General features: G+C 46.3%; 1 protein-coding gene across 1 annotated transcript in view; it reads right to left on the minus strand.

Annotated features, from left to right (window-relative positions):
- Positions 1 to 20,123, minus strand: part of LOC147733683 (CDC42 small effector protein 2-B-like) — a 194,431-nt gene that overhangs the window by 45,050 nt on the left and 129,258 nt on the right. Inside the window, exon 4 of the mRNA XM_086958255.1 lies at positions 13,861 to 13,978. Coding sequence (XP_086814381.1) covers positions 13,904 to 13,978 — 75 coding nt within the window. The 3' untranslated portion in view covers positions 13,861 to 13,903. The remainder of the gene's footprint in view (positions 1 to 13,860; positions 13,979 to 20,123) is intronic.

Below are 20,123 nucleotides of genomic sequence, written 5' to 3' on the forward strand. Positions count from 1 at the left end.
GCACAGGAAGTACCTATTGATGTTTGGCAGCATGGAGTTTGGTTTGGTGTCGCCCTACCCATTCTTTAACCGCTCCGAGGTTAGGTCCGTTGTCCATTCCAGGCGCTAGTTGGCCTGTTTTGGCTGGATTTACTCCTCATCCTCTACACGTCAATTGTAATGTGGCTGAACTACGACGACTACATGTGGTCGCGATTGCCGTTATTAGAGCCTTAGTGCATTACATGGGCGGCAATCTTCCGGGTAAAGCCCCGGGGGGTGCGGCGCTTCCGGCAGGGCAGGGTGGTTTGAAAATCAGTCCTGTCATGGTCAATGCCGTTATGGGCAAGAAGCCCCAGGAGAAGGAGGATTTTCCTTTCTGGCTTGCCGAGAAATTTGACCAGCTGGAAGCTGTATTTCCTAATACGACTCCTGGTGAAAAACACCGAATTCTTACGCTTAGTTTGCCGAAGGATTTTGCCCCTGAGCTTGTTGACTGTGAGACCTGGGGGAAGACTTTTGCAGCGGTTTATGCTCGGTGCTATGGCACCCCGTCTATGTCCGTGCTGTCTTCACGGACCGGAATCTGCGGTCGAGTTGGGTATGCGCCTGTGTGGCACCTTTGATGTGGTTTGCGAACTGATCGTTGCTAATGTCAAGGGGGATGCAGTGAACTTTCAGGTTGCTAACGCGTTAGCGGCGCTTCCTGAGGCCGAGAAACCCCGACAGTTAGCGAGGATTATTGTGGCGGCTTATAAAACCGTGGGTCGCAATTGTAAGGGCGTTAAGCCTTTTTCTTTTAAAGATAAAAAGCAGCCCCAGGGACAACCTTCGGAGACGGAAGTTCAGCCCAAGTCCAAAAACAAAATTGGCCTAAAAAACAAACAGGGAAAGCAACCGCAACAACAAACACAGGTTTCTCGCCCTGGGTCAAGTCACATGATTAGGCGGCACAAGACATGTCACGGATGTGTGCAATTCTCATCTCTCACAAGCCCTGATAGAGAGAATCCACTGCTGAGGAATAGCAGGGCAAGTCCTATTTAAAGCATTCAATAGTGGATGCTAAGTGAATGTGTGGTATGGAATCTGTCGTCCATAGAAGCAAAACTAGGTTTTCCACTGTGTCCAAGATTGAAATGGTATCTTCAAGGGACATTGCATGAGTTCTAGTGTGATTCCTGGGCTGCAGTTGGCCCATGTACAGAGCCCCAGATGCGGAATGATAGAATCATAACAGACACAAAATACCCTTGTCTAAGAAGAAGCACTGCCCTATGCGTAAAAGGCTTAGCTTGCATTTTGGAAAGAGTAATGTGCCTATCAGTGTACTTAACTGCTATAATCCTCTGAAGAACAACACGCAAAGCATAAGCTAGGAGTTGCAATACTAGCAGAACTGAAAATTGGCAGACTAGCCTGGTGCCTAGTGCAAAATTAATTAAAAATATTTTTTGAAAGATTTATTAATTTTACACTTCTGTTGTGTCCCTTCATTTGACTGGATGCTTCGTATATGTTTATGAACGTCCAATGTATAGTCAATTTGACTGCTGAAATACATGTTTACTTTCACCGTCATATGTGCAGGCAATCAGACATCTAATTAAAGTTAGAATCATTTCATGAATCCTAAAGCAAAATGGTTTCATCTTTTAAGATTTCAGCACATGGCTGTTTTCGTTTAAACAGGGACGGATTATGTTTCTCTGTGCAGTTAAGGACCCTTTTAATGAGAAGCTTTTGGCTGAGGTTCGCAATTAGAGCGTTGGCTCTGTAAAAAAAAACTACACTTAAAAAACCTCTGTCAGAAGCATTTAATCTTCACACAGATTCTTTTTAAAAATAAAACGTATTTCCCGTTTACAGACAGCTACTAAAAGATATTAAAAACTCACCGCCGCAGCCCGGCTTGAACAGGAAGCCAGGCAACCTGTGTTGGGACGGGGGTGGGCCGCAAAAAGACAGGAAGCAGACAGGAGACTACCCCGCGCTGCTGTGCTGAAGCACTCCTGTGCCCGTCAGCCGAAAGATTCGCGTGTCAGCTAGCGGGGCTCTCGTGCTCGTGGAGAGCCCCGCCTGCTGCTGAGAATGACCCGCTGCCTGCCGAGGGAGAGAGGGACACGCGAAAAGAACCCAGTGAGCAGGGTATGAGGGGGGATGTGTGCACGTGTGTGTGAGCGAGTGTGTGTGTCTGTGTGTGCGCGTGTGTGAGCGCATGTGTGTGTGTATGTATGCGTGTGTAAAAAGAGCCCGATAACTGGTGGAGGGAGGGAAATTGAAAGTAACTAGCAGGCGTGCAGTGGAGACAGGAGATGGGTGTGCACCGTGTGTTTCAGTCTGCGCGCGGCCCGCGCCGATCCCATTCCAGAGCTCGCGCGTGCCCATCTCCTGTCTCCTGGGAAGCAGAGCCAGTGACAATAGGTCTCTGGCGAGACCGCGCTTTTACGCGGTTAATGCCACGAGCCATAAAAAATGAAAGTAAGAGGCCAATGGAACTAACAAGATTACATAAAACAATTCAATTACTTGGAAAACAAAACAGTATTCCTAGCACTGAAGGTGTTCCAGATACACATTCAAAAGAGAACTGTCCAGATTCAAACGGACAACACCACCACAATGTTCTACCTCAACAAACAGGGAGGAAAAAGATCATTTCCGCTAAGCAAATTTGCACAAGAGATCTGGCATTGGGCAATACGTCAAGGTATCAATCTGCAAACAATACACCTACCAGGACTATACAACACAACAGCAGACCTGCTAAGCAGACAGGACAGCTGCTCACACGAGTGGGAATTGAAGGACAAGACTGTACAATACATCTTCAAAATATGAGGAACACCAGTAATAGATCAGTTTGCAACAGTACAGAACAAGAAATGCTGGTCCTTTGCCTCAAGGTTTCCTCGCCACCTGTCAAAAGGGAAGATCACTAAACTGGTCAGGGACATTTGCAAATGCTTTTCCTCCAATACCCCTAATCCAAAGATTAATAGAAAAAGCAAAGCAACCAGGAACAAACCTAATTCTCATTGCTCTACAATGGCCGAGACAGGCATGGTACTTAACAAGGCTAGAAATGTCCACGGGACAAATCCTAAGGATAAGAGCAGACAAGGACATGTTGACAATGCAACAAGGCCAAATCTTCCATCCAGAACCAACAACGCTACACTTGGCAGCTTGGCACCTGAATATGTAGAATTTGGTCACCTCAACCTGCCTCAGCAAACAATGGAAATTTTAAAAGAGGCAAGAAAGCAGACAACAAGAAAATGCTACACAGCCAAATGGAAGGGTTACACCACTTGGTGCACAGCTAACAATCAAATGAACTCTATCACATCACAAGAGACGGTAATCCTATATCTAGCTCAACTCTTAGACAGTCACTTCAACTACTCAAGCATAAAGGACCATGCTGCCATTGTGGCGTACACAAAGGGAGAAACACGCACTAGTTTCTGCAAAAGACTCGTCATAAAAAGATTCCTAGAAGGATCCAAACAAATTGCTCCACCTCGAACAGCCCCAGTACCCATGTGGAGTCTGAATACAGTGCTCATGCAACACATGGGTACAAGTAAAGAAAGGAGATGGGCACAGTATAACAAGCAAGATTCCAAAAAAAAAAACTGATTAAAACAGTGGTGTGTGTTGGCTCCCTGCCTTTTTAACATCTATACTGCCGACCTTGAGAAACATCTCCAACAAGTTCAAACTGACCCCCCTAAATTGGCCAATCACTAGCCTCCAATATGCAGATGACTTTGTTCTTCTACCTCAAACACGGATAGGCCGGCAGCAATCAATGGCCCAACTAGGAGCTTACATGACCACAGCCCAATTAACAATAAATCTCAAGAAAACTAAGGTGCTATGCTTTTCTAAACATCGGAAAGCAGGGTCAAAAGGCAAATTCATCTGGAATCTAGATAGTAAACCAATATCCCAGGTGAATTCATACAAATACCTTGGGTTTCAACTTGATCACAACCTCAACTTTAACAACCAGCTGAACCAAGGAAAAATTAAAGCAAAACAACTCCACTACGCCTTTAAAACTCTAGAGAGGAATTTAAAAAGGCTGCTCAACAGGTCACCTGCTACAGGTAATTGTAGCAAAATTCATTCCAACTATATCTTACGGATCAGAAACAATGAATAGAAAAGATGCAGCTGCTTTAAACCAAGCCCAGTTGGGTCTCTTTAAGAATCTGTTCGCAATTCCACGATACATCTCTCAGCCACAGATTCGATTGGAATATGGGCTCAAAAACCAGAAACCAGCCCGACAAGGAGCAGTGGTCAAATATTACTGGCGATGAGGCAAGCAGAAGAAAACATCGTAGCCCACTAATGCTGGGCAGAAATTGAATAGCAAGCAAGACAAAATAATTCCATTGTCAGCATACTAAAAGAATCACTTGAAGACCTGCATCTTGAAGAGACCTGGCATACAATCACCCCCTATTCCGTGTTCAAAGAAGTGGCGAACATGGCAACCAAACCAAACTGCATTTGCAACAAAAAAACATGCATGGGCAGTGATTCAATCTTATCATAATAATATTATTATTTTGAGCGTTTTATTTTCCAGAAACGCCTACTTAAGGAAAATAAAACGCTCAAAATCAGACTTCTTCAGCCTCCAGCTCGACCAAGCAAAAAACCGTCCGAGAAAACTGTTTGAGCTAATCAGATCACAATCCAAGGATCAACCCCAACCACTCATCACTGCGCGTGAGGCGCCATCCTGTGAAGACTTCGCTGCTTTCTTTTCCCAAAAAACTGACAACATAAAGAGCGATCTCCTCATTGACGCAAGCCTCTACTCCAAACCACAGTGCCTAGCAGCCACTGAACCAAAAAACAATGCCACATGGTCAACCTTTGGCACATACTCAGAAGAAGAAATTGGCAAACTGCTCAGCACCCTGAAACCATCCAATCACCTCACGGACCCCCTTCCTGCTGCAGCAGTAAAAGACTTTACCCCCTTGCTTATCCCTCTCTGGACTAAAATTATCAACAGCTCTCTCCAACAGGGAAGCATACCTGATTCACTAAAAGTTGGTCAGGTCACACCTCTCCTAAAGAAACCTACAGCCGACCCCTCTGATCTCAACAACTACCGTCCCATTACCAATATTCCCACCCTCGCCAAACTGCTGGAAAAATGCGCACAACTACAATTGGCTAAACACATTGAACAATTTGATCTTCTCAACCCGCATCAGTCAGGCTTCCGAGCAGGGCACAGTACAGAAATGGCTATGACTCACATAATTGACGACGCACTTCAAATGCTAGACCGGAACGACACCTGCCTCCTCATCCTCCTTGATCTCTCTTCAGCATTTGATACTGTTAAACATGAGAATCTACTAGAGCTTCTAAACACAAGAATGGGCTTATATGGAACTGTTCTCAAGGTGTTCACCTCCTTTCTTCACAACAGGTCGCAGAAATTCAAGAGCAACAACAGGATGTCCTCGCCAATACCCGTAACACTAGGTGTCCCCCAAGGATCCTCTCTATCCCCAACTCTATTCAACCTAGTCATGGAACCGCTCACCACCTTGCTACAAGCATCCAATGTACACTTTCACATGTACGCAGATGACACCCGACTATCTCAAATTACAGTCCCCTAAGGACATCTTGCTCCTGAACTCAACGATCAGATGCACCCAATCCTGGCTGGCCGATAATCATCTCAAACTCAATGCCCTGAAAACAGAATTCCTTCTGATCTCACCTCCAGCGAAGGCCTCCACCACTCAAATTTGGCTTAAAGACCTAACTGCACTCAATGTCCAACCCACCATCGTGGACTCAGCAAAATCCCTAGGCATAACACTCAACACCAATCTGAGCATGCAGCAACATATCAGCAAGGCAACAAAGGGAGCAAACTTTCAGATCAACACTCTGAGGAAACTTAAACCCTTCCTCCCAGCCAAAGACTTCCAAACCGCAGTACAAGCACTAGTCATCCCTCGAATTGAATACGGCAGCATCGCCCTCTGTGGACACCCCCCCGCCCCCCAACTACAACCGCACCCCTAAGAGCTTCTCTAAACGCTGCAGCGAGACTCATCACTGGGTCAAAAAACACTCCCATATTACCCCGGACTTGAAATCCCTGAACTGGCTGCCATTTGAAGCTAGAATACATCTGAAAATCGCCTGCCTGACACACAAGGCGGTACATCTAAACTCACCCAGATACCTCGCTCAGAAACTGACAATCTCTGGAGGAGCTAGAAACACCAGAGGCTCAAACAATCTTCTGTTGAAACCTCGAAGATTCCGGAAGGAAAAAACATATAAGCGCTCCTTCTTGGGAATGGCGCCCAGGATCTGGAACTCTCTCCCGCCAGAAACAAGACTTATCTCTTCCACCACACTCTTTAAAAATGAAGTAAAAGCTATCCTCATGGCTAAATACACCTGAACTACTATCTGGATCACTGTTAGTACTCTGCACCGATCTATCCTACTTGTTTGACCCTTTTGATTTTGTATTAACTGTTCTATTACTCACATGTTTGGCCTTGTAGCCACCTATTTGTACTACTTTGTACTCATGTTGGGCTTAGTTGCCACCTACTTGTACTAATTGACCTATTGATTTATCTGTTTAACCATGCCCATGTACTTCTCTTTGTAAAGCGCTCTGATATCTGCAAGGATCTTGTCCGCACTATATAAAACTTTCAAAATAAATAAATAAATAAATCAGATGCTGAAACCACAACAATACTTGTGAGAACACTTATCACATCATAAAAAGCACTATCTGATGATGCTACAGTTGGGGCACTTCCCCACGAAGGACCTGACCCCGAAATGGAAATGCACATGGCCGACGAATGAATGCAGACTGTGTGTACAGTGAGTTGAGACATTTCTACACCTTCTATGCATCTGCCCCTTGCTTTTAGAAACCTGGAAAATTGTCCTTCGTGAGATTTTCAGGAAAAAACAAGTAAGGACATGCAGAGCAGGTGTCACAGAATGTCTGGGAGGCCTGTCAGTGCAACTATCCTGCAAAGCTATTACATTCTGGAAAATGGCAGCCAAAGAACTAGACAAAACACAAGAATCAACTTGAGTGGCTCTGACAATACTGACTGGCCTCCTGACTCCACCTTTTTATGCACTTTTTTTGATCTTTCCTCAATGAAATATCCTAGCACTTTAAAACCACATTGATTATAAATGTAACATATCCTATTTTAATTGTTAACGAGGATTGAGTAACGACGACAGTGTTTTTTATTGTTTGCATCTTTCAAATCTTTGCTTTTAATCATGGTGTACAACATGATTTTACAAACTTTTATGATTTTTTTTTAACGAAATCAAATAAAAGTATCATTGACTTGACCATTTGAGCCAATGCACAAAGCGGAACTCAAACACATCACCTTCAAGACAGCCTTCGTCATTGCCATTACATCTTTAAGAAGAGTGAGTTACAGGCATTAACCCTACAGGAACCTTGCATGCAAATCCACAAGGACAAGGTTATTTTAAAAACAAACCCACAATTCCTGCCAAAAGTGGTATCCAAATATCATTTAGATCAGAGTATTCTCCTTCCGGTTTTCTTCAAAAACCCACAAACAAGGGTAGAAAAAGCCTCCATACTATAAGGAGAGCATTACTGTATTACCTACAAAAGACTAAACAAGTCCGCAAGACCAAACAGTTGTTTGTCACTTATGCGCATACAAACACAGGAGCGGCAATCACAGAAGAAACAATTTCACAATGGATAGTACCAACCATCCAACTGTGCTAGGCTACCGCTAACCAGGAATTAGCAGTGTGACTAACAGCTCACTTCAAAAGAAAGAAAGGAGCGACTCTAGCATTTATGGCCAATGTGCCTATAGACACTATGGGCCAGATGTAGGTAAATTATATTTACCGACTCTGAAATACCGAATTTTACCGATTCGGTATTTCATAGTCGGTATATATAAAGGGGGGAGATGTAGGAATTTCCAGATGTGGAAATACCAAATCGTTAGAAATCGGTATTTACCGATTCGGTAATTACCGAATCGGTATTCCCTATTGATTCCTGTGGGCTGTGTCACATGGCTAGGTGTGCATGCACACAAGTGCATGCACACCTGAATTCGGTATTTTAACACCCAATTGGATTGGGTGTTAAAATACCGAATTTGTAGAGCCTTTGGGACTCAGAAGAGTCCCACCTACATCTGAGATTTACCGAATCGGTAAAAATACCGATTCGGTATTTTACAGGATCGGTAAATTTACCGAATCGGTAAATTTACCGATTCTGTAAAATAATGCCCCTACATATCATTTCAGAAATACCGGTCGGTAACGGCCGAAAATACCGATTTTCGACCGTTACCGACCGACCTACATCTGGCCCTATATGTACAGTAGCCACATGTGCATCACCACACACATTCACCAAGCAGTATTGTGTGGACATACAAAGTAATAAGGAAGCGTAAATTGGACAGAAAGTACTTCAACACCTGTATGCAAGATCTTGCTCTCACCACAGCACCCCTAAAAGGGGAGAAAACGCTACATAATCTGATGCACAGCATGTGAATCCAGAAAAAGATTCATGCTGCAAAACAAAATGGTTACTTACCAGTAGGACTAGTTTTGCAGCATGAAGAGTTTTCTGGTTTCACATGAGACCCACCAGACCTTCCCCACGAAGAATACAAACAGGTGCGGAAGAAGTATTTGCTAATATATATATATATATATATACATATATTTAAGAATTATCAGGAAAAACCATCTACAGGATTATACCCTAAAGCATAAGGAGGAAAAAAGAATCCGAAGATGGCTACCACGTACAACGACCAACAGGGTGCCGTCTGACGTCACACGGGGGACATACATGGCACCAAATGCTGGTTGACGACGTCCAAAACAGAAAAAGAAATAAATAAGTAAAAGAAAACAAAGACTAGTCCGGACCCTAACCACTAGATGGCAGAATGATGCACAGCATGTGAATCCAGAAAACTCTTCAAGCTGCAAAACTACTCCTACTGGTAAGTAACTATTTCGTTTCTGCTAATGCCCATTTAAGGAAGGTCCATCTCCATGTCAAAAAAGAGGGAGGGGATGTGGCTTTCCAATGCATGAGGACAGTGCGCTTTGTGACAAGCAGTGCTGGAATAGCAAAGTGAGAGGCGGTCTTGTCTCGTCAGATTGTTTGTGTATGCAGAGTGCGATCAGTGTCCAATCGTGAGGAATGGGTTAAAATGAACTAGTGGTGAGAAGGTCTAGTACCTGTTAAGGTCAATCCCAGGGAGAGGCAGGACCAGAACATATGTGTAAAATTGCGAGGGCACCCTGCACTAGACTCTGGGAAGCATGTGTTGAGTGGTGCACACGATAAATAGGCCCTAAGGGAAATGAAAATACCGTACAAGTTTGAATTTGGCGCAGCGGAATACCAACTATTGAATTGAATTGAATTGAAAGAAAATTTATAATGCGCAAAACAATAACCCGCAGGTATCAAGGCGCCTAGCAAAAGATCAGAGAATGATCAAAAAAGGACATAAGACCCTAGACATATGCTTGCTGGAAGAGAAGGGTTTTTAAGGCAGTGCGGAAGTTCTGTAGGGTCGGGAGCGATCTCAGATCCAGAGGAAGTTCGTTCCACCACTTAGGGGCAAGGGTGGAGAAGGCTCTGCCGCCCCATTTGGCTCCTCGTACACGGGGGGCTGCCAGAAGCAGTTTCCCAGAGGAGCGCAAGTTCCTTCGAGGGACATAGTGGGAGATGATGGATCCTATTCCAGTGTCGCTCTTTTTGGCGATGGCTCTGTAGGTCATACATAGGACCTTAAACCGGATACGATATTCTACCGGCAGCCAGTGCAGCGTTTTCCTGGCTGCAGTGGCCGAAGAGCGTCTGGGAATATCCAGGACAAATCTGGCTATGGCGTTTTGGACTACCTGTAAGCGCTGCAGCTGTCCTTTATTAAGTCCAGCATACTGCGCGTTACAATAGTCCAGACGCGAGCCGATAAGAGCAACAGCTATTTGTTTTCTTGCCTGGAGGGAAAGATATTTCCTGACCCTTCGTAGGGTGTGAATCAGGCCCCAACAGGTGGAAACGGTTCTGCTCACCTGGCTGCCTAAGTCAAGGGCAGGGTCTATTAGCACCCCGAGATTTTTAGCAGAAGATGTGGGGGAAGGGCATGTTCCAAGAGAGTCAGGCCACCAATTGGCTGATCAGATGTTTTTTTTCCCCCCAAACACCATCACCTCCGTCTTCTCCCCATTCAGTTTCAGAGAGTTCTGGATCATCCATTTACCAACCGCCTCCATGCAAGATCTAAACTTGGAGGCGATTAGATCATCTGAATGGGGAAGAGAGACGAGGATTTGAGTGTCGTCTGCGTACGAGACTACCTCCAACCCGAATGATCTTATTAATTTGGCTAGTGGGGTAACAGATATTAAAAAGGGTCGGGCTGAGTGCTGACCCTTGAGGAACCCCACATGGCACAGGACGGGATGGAGATAGAAACTCCCCAAGCTTGACTCTTTGTTCCCTCCCCGTGAGGAAGGAGGTCAAGAGATCCAGAGCTGCGTTCTTCACCCCCACCTCCCTCAGCCGCGATGTAAGTACTGAGGGGGAGAGGGTGTCGAAAGCCGCAGTTAGATCTAGCAGTACCAGGAGAGAGGTCTGGCCCTCATCTACTGTCGTGCGGATCTTGTCAAGCACGATGGTGAGGGCTGACTCGGTGCTGAATTCTTTCCTGAATCCATGCTGGGAGGAGTCTAAGCATCCTGAGCTTTCCACAAAGGCGGCCAGATGCTTGTTAAGATGTGTCTCAAGCATCTTCGCAGGAGCAGGGAGCAGAGAAATAGGCCAGAAGTTTTTAGGACCCCCGGATCCAGAGAGGCCTTTTTCAGCAGGGGTTTTACTACCGCCTTCTTCCACTCTGCAGGGAAAATGCCATCTCAAATGGCTAAATTCATTATCTCTAGCAGCGGTGGTAAGAGGGTCTCCCTACACTGCTTGATGACTTTCAGTGGGCAGGTATCCAAAGGTGAACCAGACTTAGTCTTGGCTAACAGTAGCTCAAGATCTTGCAAGGCCAGCGGGGGAAAAGCGCCCAGAGTGCATGGTGGGGAGATTTCAGTGATGATCGAACTCGTCTCTACCCTGGATGTAGATGCACTGAGAACAGCTCTTTGTTCCTCGAGGGCTATGTGGATTCCTGAATTTTAGAGTGGAAGAAGGAGGCGATCTTATCACAGAGATCCTGCGAAGGGATGACAGGGTCAGGGGCTTGCAATCTGACCAGGGAGTCAACAGTTTTAAAAAGTTCCTTCGGGGAGGAGAGCGAGGAAGTCGCGGTCACAAAGTATTCTTGTTTAGCCTGCACAATTTCAGCTTTGTATTTTTTTAACAAGAAGTCGATGAGCTTCCTTGTTCTTGAGGTCCCAACTAGCATGCCATAGCCTCTCCTTTCTCCTCACTTCTTGCCTAAGAAGCCTAAGGGAGTCGGAGAACCAGGGGGCAGAAGGTCTCTTTCTAGCGCGGCGCCGGGATTGTTCTGGGGCTAGTTGATTCAGGGCCTCGGTAGTGACCTGTTCAAAGTGAGCGACTGCAGTCTGTACGCTATCTAGGCCAGTGATAGCAAGGCTTGCAGCCCAGGGCCCGAAGGAATTGCTATTAATATTCCTGAAGTTTCTAGTAGTCTCTATTGTATGGTTCCCTAGTTTACGGGAGTTCACCCTGTGGTGTTTCAGAAGGAAAGGGACCACCAAATGGTCAGACCAGGAAAGATGGATCGGATCCTTAGTAGTCAAACGGGGGTCATTGGAAAAGATGCCATCCAGAGTGTGGAACTATGGAAAAGGCCATGCAATTCGGTCTTCGTCGTTTTGATGGCATACCGTGGTGCTTCCGTCTTCCATTTATCACAAAGTTGAGAAATGATTGAGCAGGGCCTTAGAAATCCAAGGGATGTGCCTACGGGCCAATCACATGGTGCAAAAGGCCACCACTTAGTGGTCATTAAATATCTACAGCCTTTCCTTATTCCCCGGTCCCATTCAGCCAGCAGGATACTCGAGTCCTTTGGGTATTAAAATTACTTTCTTCCAGTCTACATATAAAAGATAAAACGGCAACAGATGTACATTATACTCATGGCCACTGGAATTATGGGATTGTGCCGTCGCTGTATTTTTCGCATAAATATAGATTTGCCACATAATCCATCATCTGCTACATAATCCGTAGATTTTAACAAAATAACTTTCTTTCTACCTCAAAGTTACTAAAAATGTACTGATATGTTGCTGTGCAACAGAAGGCGCATTGAAAAGTTTGACTGGTCACCTTTTTGCTGCTTATTGGTATATGTGGGTGTTAAATCAACTGGTACTAAATGAGGAACAACCAATACCCACACAGTGTTAACAAGTATACAAATGACAAAATAGTGAAGTAATGCTATCATAAAATGTGCCTCGTTACGCTGCATAACTGGGCTTTTCTGGCCGCATAATTTACTTAACTTTGCCACATAATTTGGACCTCTTTTGACGCATAATTCCATTGTCCCCGATCATACTGCACATCTTTCCACTTTACTATTTTGGTGCATCATTTGAGGACATCTTTTACACTGCTCCGTGAAAAATTAAATAATGCATTATTTCAGTGAATGAATTCCTTTATCATAAACCCACATTTTCTTGTTGACCGCGTTTTCCCATGACCGATGTCTTCACATCTAGTGCATGCCACTCACTTCGTTCAGGTCTACCCATCAGTACAAGGCACTACAATCAGTGCATACATTGCATTTCCCTGTCAGTGTTTTCAGACGAGGCTGCCTTCGATTAACTCCTTTACACAATACAAAACCGAATACCAGATCTAGCAACATAAACGTAAAATCCACTTATTGAAGATATACTTTTCATGGTAAATATCCAGCTATTTATTCACCGGATAATGTTACAATTAGACTCTACGATAACTATACCTTAATTGAGAATGGCAGAGAAATTACAGTTTCTATGGTTGAGTGAAAAATAAGAATTGCAAAAGGCTATCTTGAACTGAACCCTAGAATTAGAACATCATGCACACAGGCCAGAATTACACGCACGGGAAGCGGAAAGTGTAAACACTAGAAGTCACATTATTCAGTTACCGCGTCTAGACGTGAAGGCCCTGCAGCTGGAAATGCAAACTGGCACTTAAGCGTCAAGCCAAACTGAAAAATCTATACAATTATTTACAAAGAAACAGATCACAATTATATTCTGAAAGGGTAAACACAACGTTTCAGGGTCTGAACCTCTTACCAAACCAAACAATAGCAAAGGTTATTCTAAATACCATTTTGGGTCTGGCGTTTGGAAGGCTTGGAGAAACCATAGGCGTCCAAAACAAGTTAACAGGATGTGCTAATTGGACGAGTGCGAATTTCACACACTTTTGCAAAATGGGTAATTTTAATGAAATTCTGCGTATTACGAAAATGTCAGCAAGATACCAGGAGATGGGTTCAAGTGGAATTTGTCCTGCTTGAGGATAAAATGCGGGCGAGACATGTTCCACTCTGCCAGTGGGCAAAACATTCATGAGAAATTCCACGTTATGCAAAATCAGTAATTACACAAAAGTATACGGAATAAAAAAATTCAAACTGGGCTAGGCAATAGTGCTTTATGTGAAGGCATAGGAAGAGTGCATAGAAGTATTCTTTCATAGGGTTTGAAATGAGGATGGGTCACAGTTTGGAGGGAACCCAAGAATGACTTGAAATGTACTCACAAACGACACACTATTAAAAGTAGGTAAAGTGAACGTACTCCTACGACAAACTGTGCTTTTCCTCGTGGTGGGCGAGAGCTGCTAACGCTGGACTCTCGGGGAAACGCCGTTCTCATAGCCTCCTTTGGACTTCATCCGCTCGTGGTACGCCTCGATCTAGAAAGGGAGAAACATATGTTGGACCGGGCACATTAGCTTGTCTCTAGTGGTGGGTTCGACCTTCTACAACACACTCACATGACGGCCGCTGAGGAAGATTATCTACAGCTTGCTCGAATTTTTTTTTAAGCAGCTTTCACGGTTTATATTTTTTGGTATGTAAAACAAAAAAAAGTCTGTTTAGCTAAAACGAGCATACTAAATTTACAATGGCATATTTCTTCAAAAAAAACTTTTTGGGAGCTTTGCTCATCATACATTATGTATAAGAGATAAATACATTTCAGAGATACTTACAATACATTGCAATGATCGTGCATGCATCAAAGTCGTCGCTTTTACGGCAGTTAGACAATTCTTAACCTTCAAATTATAAGGGTATACTTACAGGCACAAACCCATAATCCACTTAAACTGTTATTAGGTGTTGAAATCATAATAAATGAAATTACAGCACTTTGGTGTAACCAACCCAGCTATTAAAAAGGCACCACTAAAGTGCTATGCAAAAATGACATTTTAACGAAGCTTTGTCACCCACAGATAAAACTACCGATACGTGACCTTACTCTGTATACACTACACAGCTGCCTTCTAAACATCTATACTGTACATAATTGCTAATGCAAGTTTCTAGCCAGTGGTAAATTAATTTCTACTCACCACCTTATGTTTCCCCCGTTCAAAATTAGGACAGGGCGGTAAACTCTGCTCTGCAGGTAGAGTTCGCAGAGTTACTTGGGCATCTGCAGGTGGGGGGCAAAGGGGGGCACTCCCCTCCCCCCTCTCCCCCCCCCCCCCCCCCCGGATCGCCAGTGCGTCCGGTGTGAGCCCAGTCAGGGCCGGCCCTAGTCCATCATGCTTTTGAAATGGTGCCATTGTTCCAGGTGGCAGCCCCCTCCATTGGGTGGGAAGGGTGCAAGACAGAGAGGAGAAGGATGCAAAGCAGAGTGGAGAAGGGTGCAAGGCAAAGAAGGGTGCAAGGCGGAGGGGGATAAGGGTGAAAGGCAGAGGGGAGAAGTGTGAAAGGCAGAGGGGAGAAGGGTGAAAGGCAGAGGGGAGAAGGGTGCAAGGCAGAGAGGAGAAGGGTGCAAGGCAAAGAAGGGTGCAAGGCAGAGAAGGGTGCAAGGCAGAGGGGGAAAAGGGTGCAAGGCAGAGGGGGAAAAGGGTGCAAGGCAGAGGGGGAAAAGGGTGCAAGGCAGAGGGGAGAAGAGGGGAGAAGGGTGCAAGGCAGAGGGGGAGAAGGGTGCAAGGCAGAGGGGGAGAAGGGTGCAAGGCAGAGGGGGAGAAGGGTGCAAGGCAGAGGGGGAGAAGGGTGCAAGGCAGAGGGGAGAAGGGTGCAAGGCAGAGGGAAGAAGAGGGGAGAAGGGTGCAAAGCAGAGGGGAGAAGGGTGCAAGGCAGAGGGGAGAAGGGTGCAAGGTAGAGGGGAGAATGGTGCAAGGTAGAAAAGGGTGCAAGGCGGACGTGGAGAAGGTTGCAAAGGCCGAGGGGAGAAGGGTGCAAGGCAGAGGGGAGAATGGTGCAAGGTAGAAAAGGGTGCAAGGCGGACGTGGAGAAAGGTACACGGGGAGGGGGAGAAGGGTGCAAGGCAGAGGGGAGAAGGTTGCAAGGTAGAGGGGAGAAGGGTGCAAGGCAGAGGGGAGAAGGGTGCAAGGCAGAGGGGAGAAGGGTGCGAGGCAGAGGGGAGAAGGGTGCGAGGCAGAGGGGAGAAGGGTGCGAGGCAGAGGGGAGAAGGGTGCGAGGCAGAGGGGAGAAGGGTGCGAGGCAGAGGGGAGAAGGGTGCAAGGCAGAGGGGAGAAGGGTGCAAGGCAGAGGGGAGAAGGGTGCATGGCAGAGGGGAGAAGGGTGCATGGCAGAGGGGAGAAGGGTGCATGGCAGAGGGGAGAAGGGTGCATGGCAGAGGGGAGAAGGGTGCATGGCAGATGGGAGAATGGTGCATGGCAGATGGGAGAATGGTGCAAGGCAGAGGGGAGAATGGTGCAAGGTAGAAAAGGGTGCAAGGCGGAGGTGGAGAAGGGTAAAAGGGGGAGGGGAGAAGGGTGCAAGGGGGAGGGGGAGAAGGGTGCAAGGGGGAGGGGGAGAAGGGTGCAAGGGGGAGGGGGAGAAGGGTGCAAGGGGGAGGGGGAGAAGGGTGCAAGGGGGAGGGGAAAAGGGTGCAAGGGGGAGGGGAAAAGGGTGCAAGGGGGAGGGGAAAAGGGTGCAAGGGGGAGGGGAAAAGGGTGCAAGGGGGATGGTGATGAAGTTAAAAATGTGCCTTTCCCCGAAACATTTCAGCGGACGCCCATGCAAAGTTTTGCAAACCGCTCGGAAAAGTGTGACAGAAACAACTCCCCCAGCGGAATATGCTACTTACCAGTATGCATCTGTTCTTGGCATGTAGGGCTGCTGACATTCATATCTGTGCATAGATCGCCACCTAGTGTTGGGTCCGGATGATTGCACATTGTTGTCCTGGAAGAGTCTTCGAAGTATCATGAGATAGGTGGCTCCTCCTCTGGACTACAGTGCGCATGGGCATCCTCTCCATCCTCAGATTGTTTTTCGCCATTGTGGCAGAGATGGAGTGTGATACAGTAAGAGATGTCCATGCAAGAAAGTAAGAGTAAGAAAGAATGCTACAGCTGTGACAGGCACCGGGGAGGAGGGTGGGCGATATGAATGTCAGCAGCCCGACATGCCAAGTACAGATGCATACTGGTAAGTAGCATATTCCGTTCGAGGCATGTGGGCTGCTGAATTCATATCTGGCCATATAATGTAAAGCAGTCTCTCCCTTAGCGGTGGCTACCTGTGCCAGCTGCAGCAGTCTGAAAAAGAGTTTTGAGAACAGCCTGTCCTACAGCTGCTTGGAGTGTACATCTACGCAGTAGTGTTTGGTAAATGGATGTATGGTTGTCCATGTGGCTGCTCTACATATTTCCTCTAGAGGAATGTTCCCTAGGAAAGCCATGGATGCTCCCATTTTGCGTGTGGAATGCGCTCTTGGGGGCACTGTCAAAGTATGTTTAGCTTTAATGTAACATATTTGGATGCATTTAACTATCCATCTAGCTAAACCATTTTTTGAAATAGGGTTACCTTTGTGCTGTGGTGAAAAGGCAACGAACAACTGTTTTGTCTTCCTGAAATCCTTTGTCCTGTCTATGTAATATAGGATAGCTCTCTTAACATCCAGTGTGTGCTGGGCTCTTTCAGGTACTGACTGTGGATTTGGGAAGAACACTGGCAGTTCTATTGTTTTTATTGATGTGGAAGTGTGATACCACTTTGGGCATGAATTTAGGGTTTGTCCGAAGCACGACCGTATTTGCGTGAATTTGAATGAATGGCTCTTGAATAGTTAGGGCTTGCAGCTCGCTAACTCTTCTAAACGAAGTCATGGCTACGAGAAAAGCCACCTTCCATGCTAAAAATTGTATCTCACAGGAGTGTAATGGCTCAAAAGGTGGTCTCATCAGTCTGGTTAAAACACCGTTTAGGTTCCAGACAGGTGAAGGTGGGTGTCTTTGGGGAATCACTCGTTGGAGGCCCTCCATGAATGCCTTAATTGCAGGCACTCTGAACAATGAAAGGTGCTGCCTGTTTTGAAGGTAAGCGGCTATGGCTGCTAAGTGTATCCGTATGGACGTATAGGCTAGATTGCAGCGGTGTAAGTGCAAAAGATAGCATATGATATTTTGAATGGACGCGTCTAGTGGGTTTATGTCGTTGTTGTTACAATAAATGACAAAACGTTTCCACTTTGACGCATAGCAAGCTCTTGTTGTAGGCTTTCTTGCTTCCCTGATAATGTTCATGCAGTCAGGAGGTAAGATAAGGTAGCCGAACTCTAGGACCTCAGGAGCCAGATTGCAAGGTTCAGCTGCTGCGGATCTGGGTGCTGAATGTCTCCATGGCTTTTCGTTAAGAGGCTGGGTGTTAGACGTAGTCTTTGATGGGGCACCACGGAAAGTTCTAGGAACGTGGTGTACCACGGTTGCCTTGCCCATGTTGGAGCAACTAGGATTAGCGTCCTGGAATGCTGGCGCAATTTCCGTGCCACCAGCGGTATCAACGGTGCTGGTGGAAAAGCGTATGCAAATTTGCCTGACCAATTCATCCATTTCGCATTGCCCTGAGACTACGGGTGTGGGAACCTTGCGGCGAAGGACTGGCATTTTGCGTTTTCTTTTGTGGCGAACAGGACTATTTCTGGCTGTCCCCACTGTTGGAAGTATGGTTGAAGCACCAAGGGGTGAATCTCCCACTCGTGCACTTGCTGGCTGTGTCTGCTGAGCAGATCCGCCCATTTGATTGTCCTTGCCTGGGAGGTGTTCCACCATGAGAAAAAGGTTTCTCTGGATGGCCCACATCCACACTCTTTGTGCCAGATGCGACAGCTGTGGAGAGTGTGTTCCTCCCTGTTTCTGTAGGTAGTACATCGCAGTCATGTTGTCCGTCCGGAACACAGTTTTGTTGCAGAGATGTACTTTGAAAGCTTTGATTGCCATAAAAATTGCCATCAGCTCTAGCAGGTTGATGTGCAGTTTCTTCTGCTGCGTGGTCCATAGGCCCTGTACTGTGTGGTGGAGAACATGTGCCCCCCCCCCTATCAGGGATGCGTCCGTTGTTAGCACAATTTGTGGTACAGGCTCCTGGAACAGTCGCCCCTTGCAAAGGTTTTGTGGTTTTCACCAATGCAGAGAGTTGTATGCACGACTGGTCACCAACACTAGGTTCTTGAATTGTCTCAGAGCCTGGTTCCACTGCCGGCTAGGCACTCCTGCAGCGGACGCATGTGAAGTCTTGCATGAGGGACTATGTAGATGCACGAGGCCATCATGCCTATTAGTTGCATAAACACTCGGGCTGGGAGTGAGTGTTGTGGCCTGAACTTCTGGATGAGCGTTTGGATGCTGTTTATCCGGGCAGGATTTGGTTGTGCTTTTGCTGCCAGAGTGTCTATTGTTGCTCCCAGATACTGCTGCACGTGGGCAGGCTGGAGATGGGATTTGTTGTAGTTCAGCGAGAAACCTAGACTGTGCAGGAGGTGAATAGTGCGCAACATGTAGCTGGCACATTGCTGGGCTGACTGTGCTTGTATTAGCCAGTCGTCCAGATATGGATAGACATGTATATGCTGTCTTCTGAGGTGTGCAGCTACTGTCGCTAGGCACTTGGTGAACACCCTTGGGGCTGTTGTCACCCCAAAAGGGAGGACCTTGAATTGGTAGTGCTGGTTTAGAATTGTGAACCTGAGATATTTCCTGTGTGCTGGGTGTACAGGTATATGGAAATATGCGTCTTTGAGGTCCAATGTTGCGAGGAAGTCTCCTTGATGCAACAGTGGCAACGCCTGCTGCAGAGTGATCATGTGGAAATGCTCTGATAAGATATATTGGTTTAGGGGCCTGAGGTCTAAAATTGGTCTGAGAGACCCGTCCTTTTTGGGGATTAGAAAGTACAGAGAGTACACAACTGTACCTTGGTGTTCTAAGGGTACTAGTTCTATGGCCCCCTTTTGTAGCATGCTGATGACTTCCTGCTGCAATAAGTGTTCTGCGGACATAGGACGTTGTCTTGGGGGTATGTTGGGTGGTGTGGAGATTAACTCTAGGCAATAGCCATGCTGTATAATTTGCCTCACCCACCTGTCAGTAGTTATGTTTTTCCAGACTGGCAGGAACTGCTGTAGTCTTTCCCCGACCGGTGTTAAATGGTCTGGGGGCAGTGACAAGAGGTCACTGTTTGGTGTTGGTGGAGGATCTGGAGCTGTTATTTCCTCGTCCTCTACCCTTGGTGTTATTGCCACGGTATCCACCTCTACTCTTCTTGTTGTAGGTGTTTTGCGTGTTGCCTTTATTGTAAGAGGTTTGCTGTGTTGAGGCTCCTCTAACAGCTCCTCTGTTGCCGGAGCGACGAAAGGAACCGCCTCTATATTGCTGTGACTGCAAGGCACCCATAGACTTGGCTGTCTCGGTGTCCTTTTTCATTTTGTCCAGTATTGTGTCCACATCAGGACCAAATAAATAGTCAGGGTTAACAGGTTGATTAAGTAAAGTGGTTTGAACTTCATTTTTAAAGCCAGAGATGCGTAGCCACGCATGCCTTCTGAGCATGACACTGGTGTTGATAGCCCTGGCTGCTGTGTCTGCTGCATCG

Source organism: Lissotriton vulgaris, chromosome 2_1 (assembly GCF_964263255.1).
Source record: "Lissotriton vulgaris chromosome 2_1, aLisVul1.2, whole genome shotgun sequence".
Lineage (NCBI taxonomy): Eukaryota > Metazoa > Chordata > Amphibia > Caudata > Salamandridae > Lissotriton > Lissotriton vulgaris.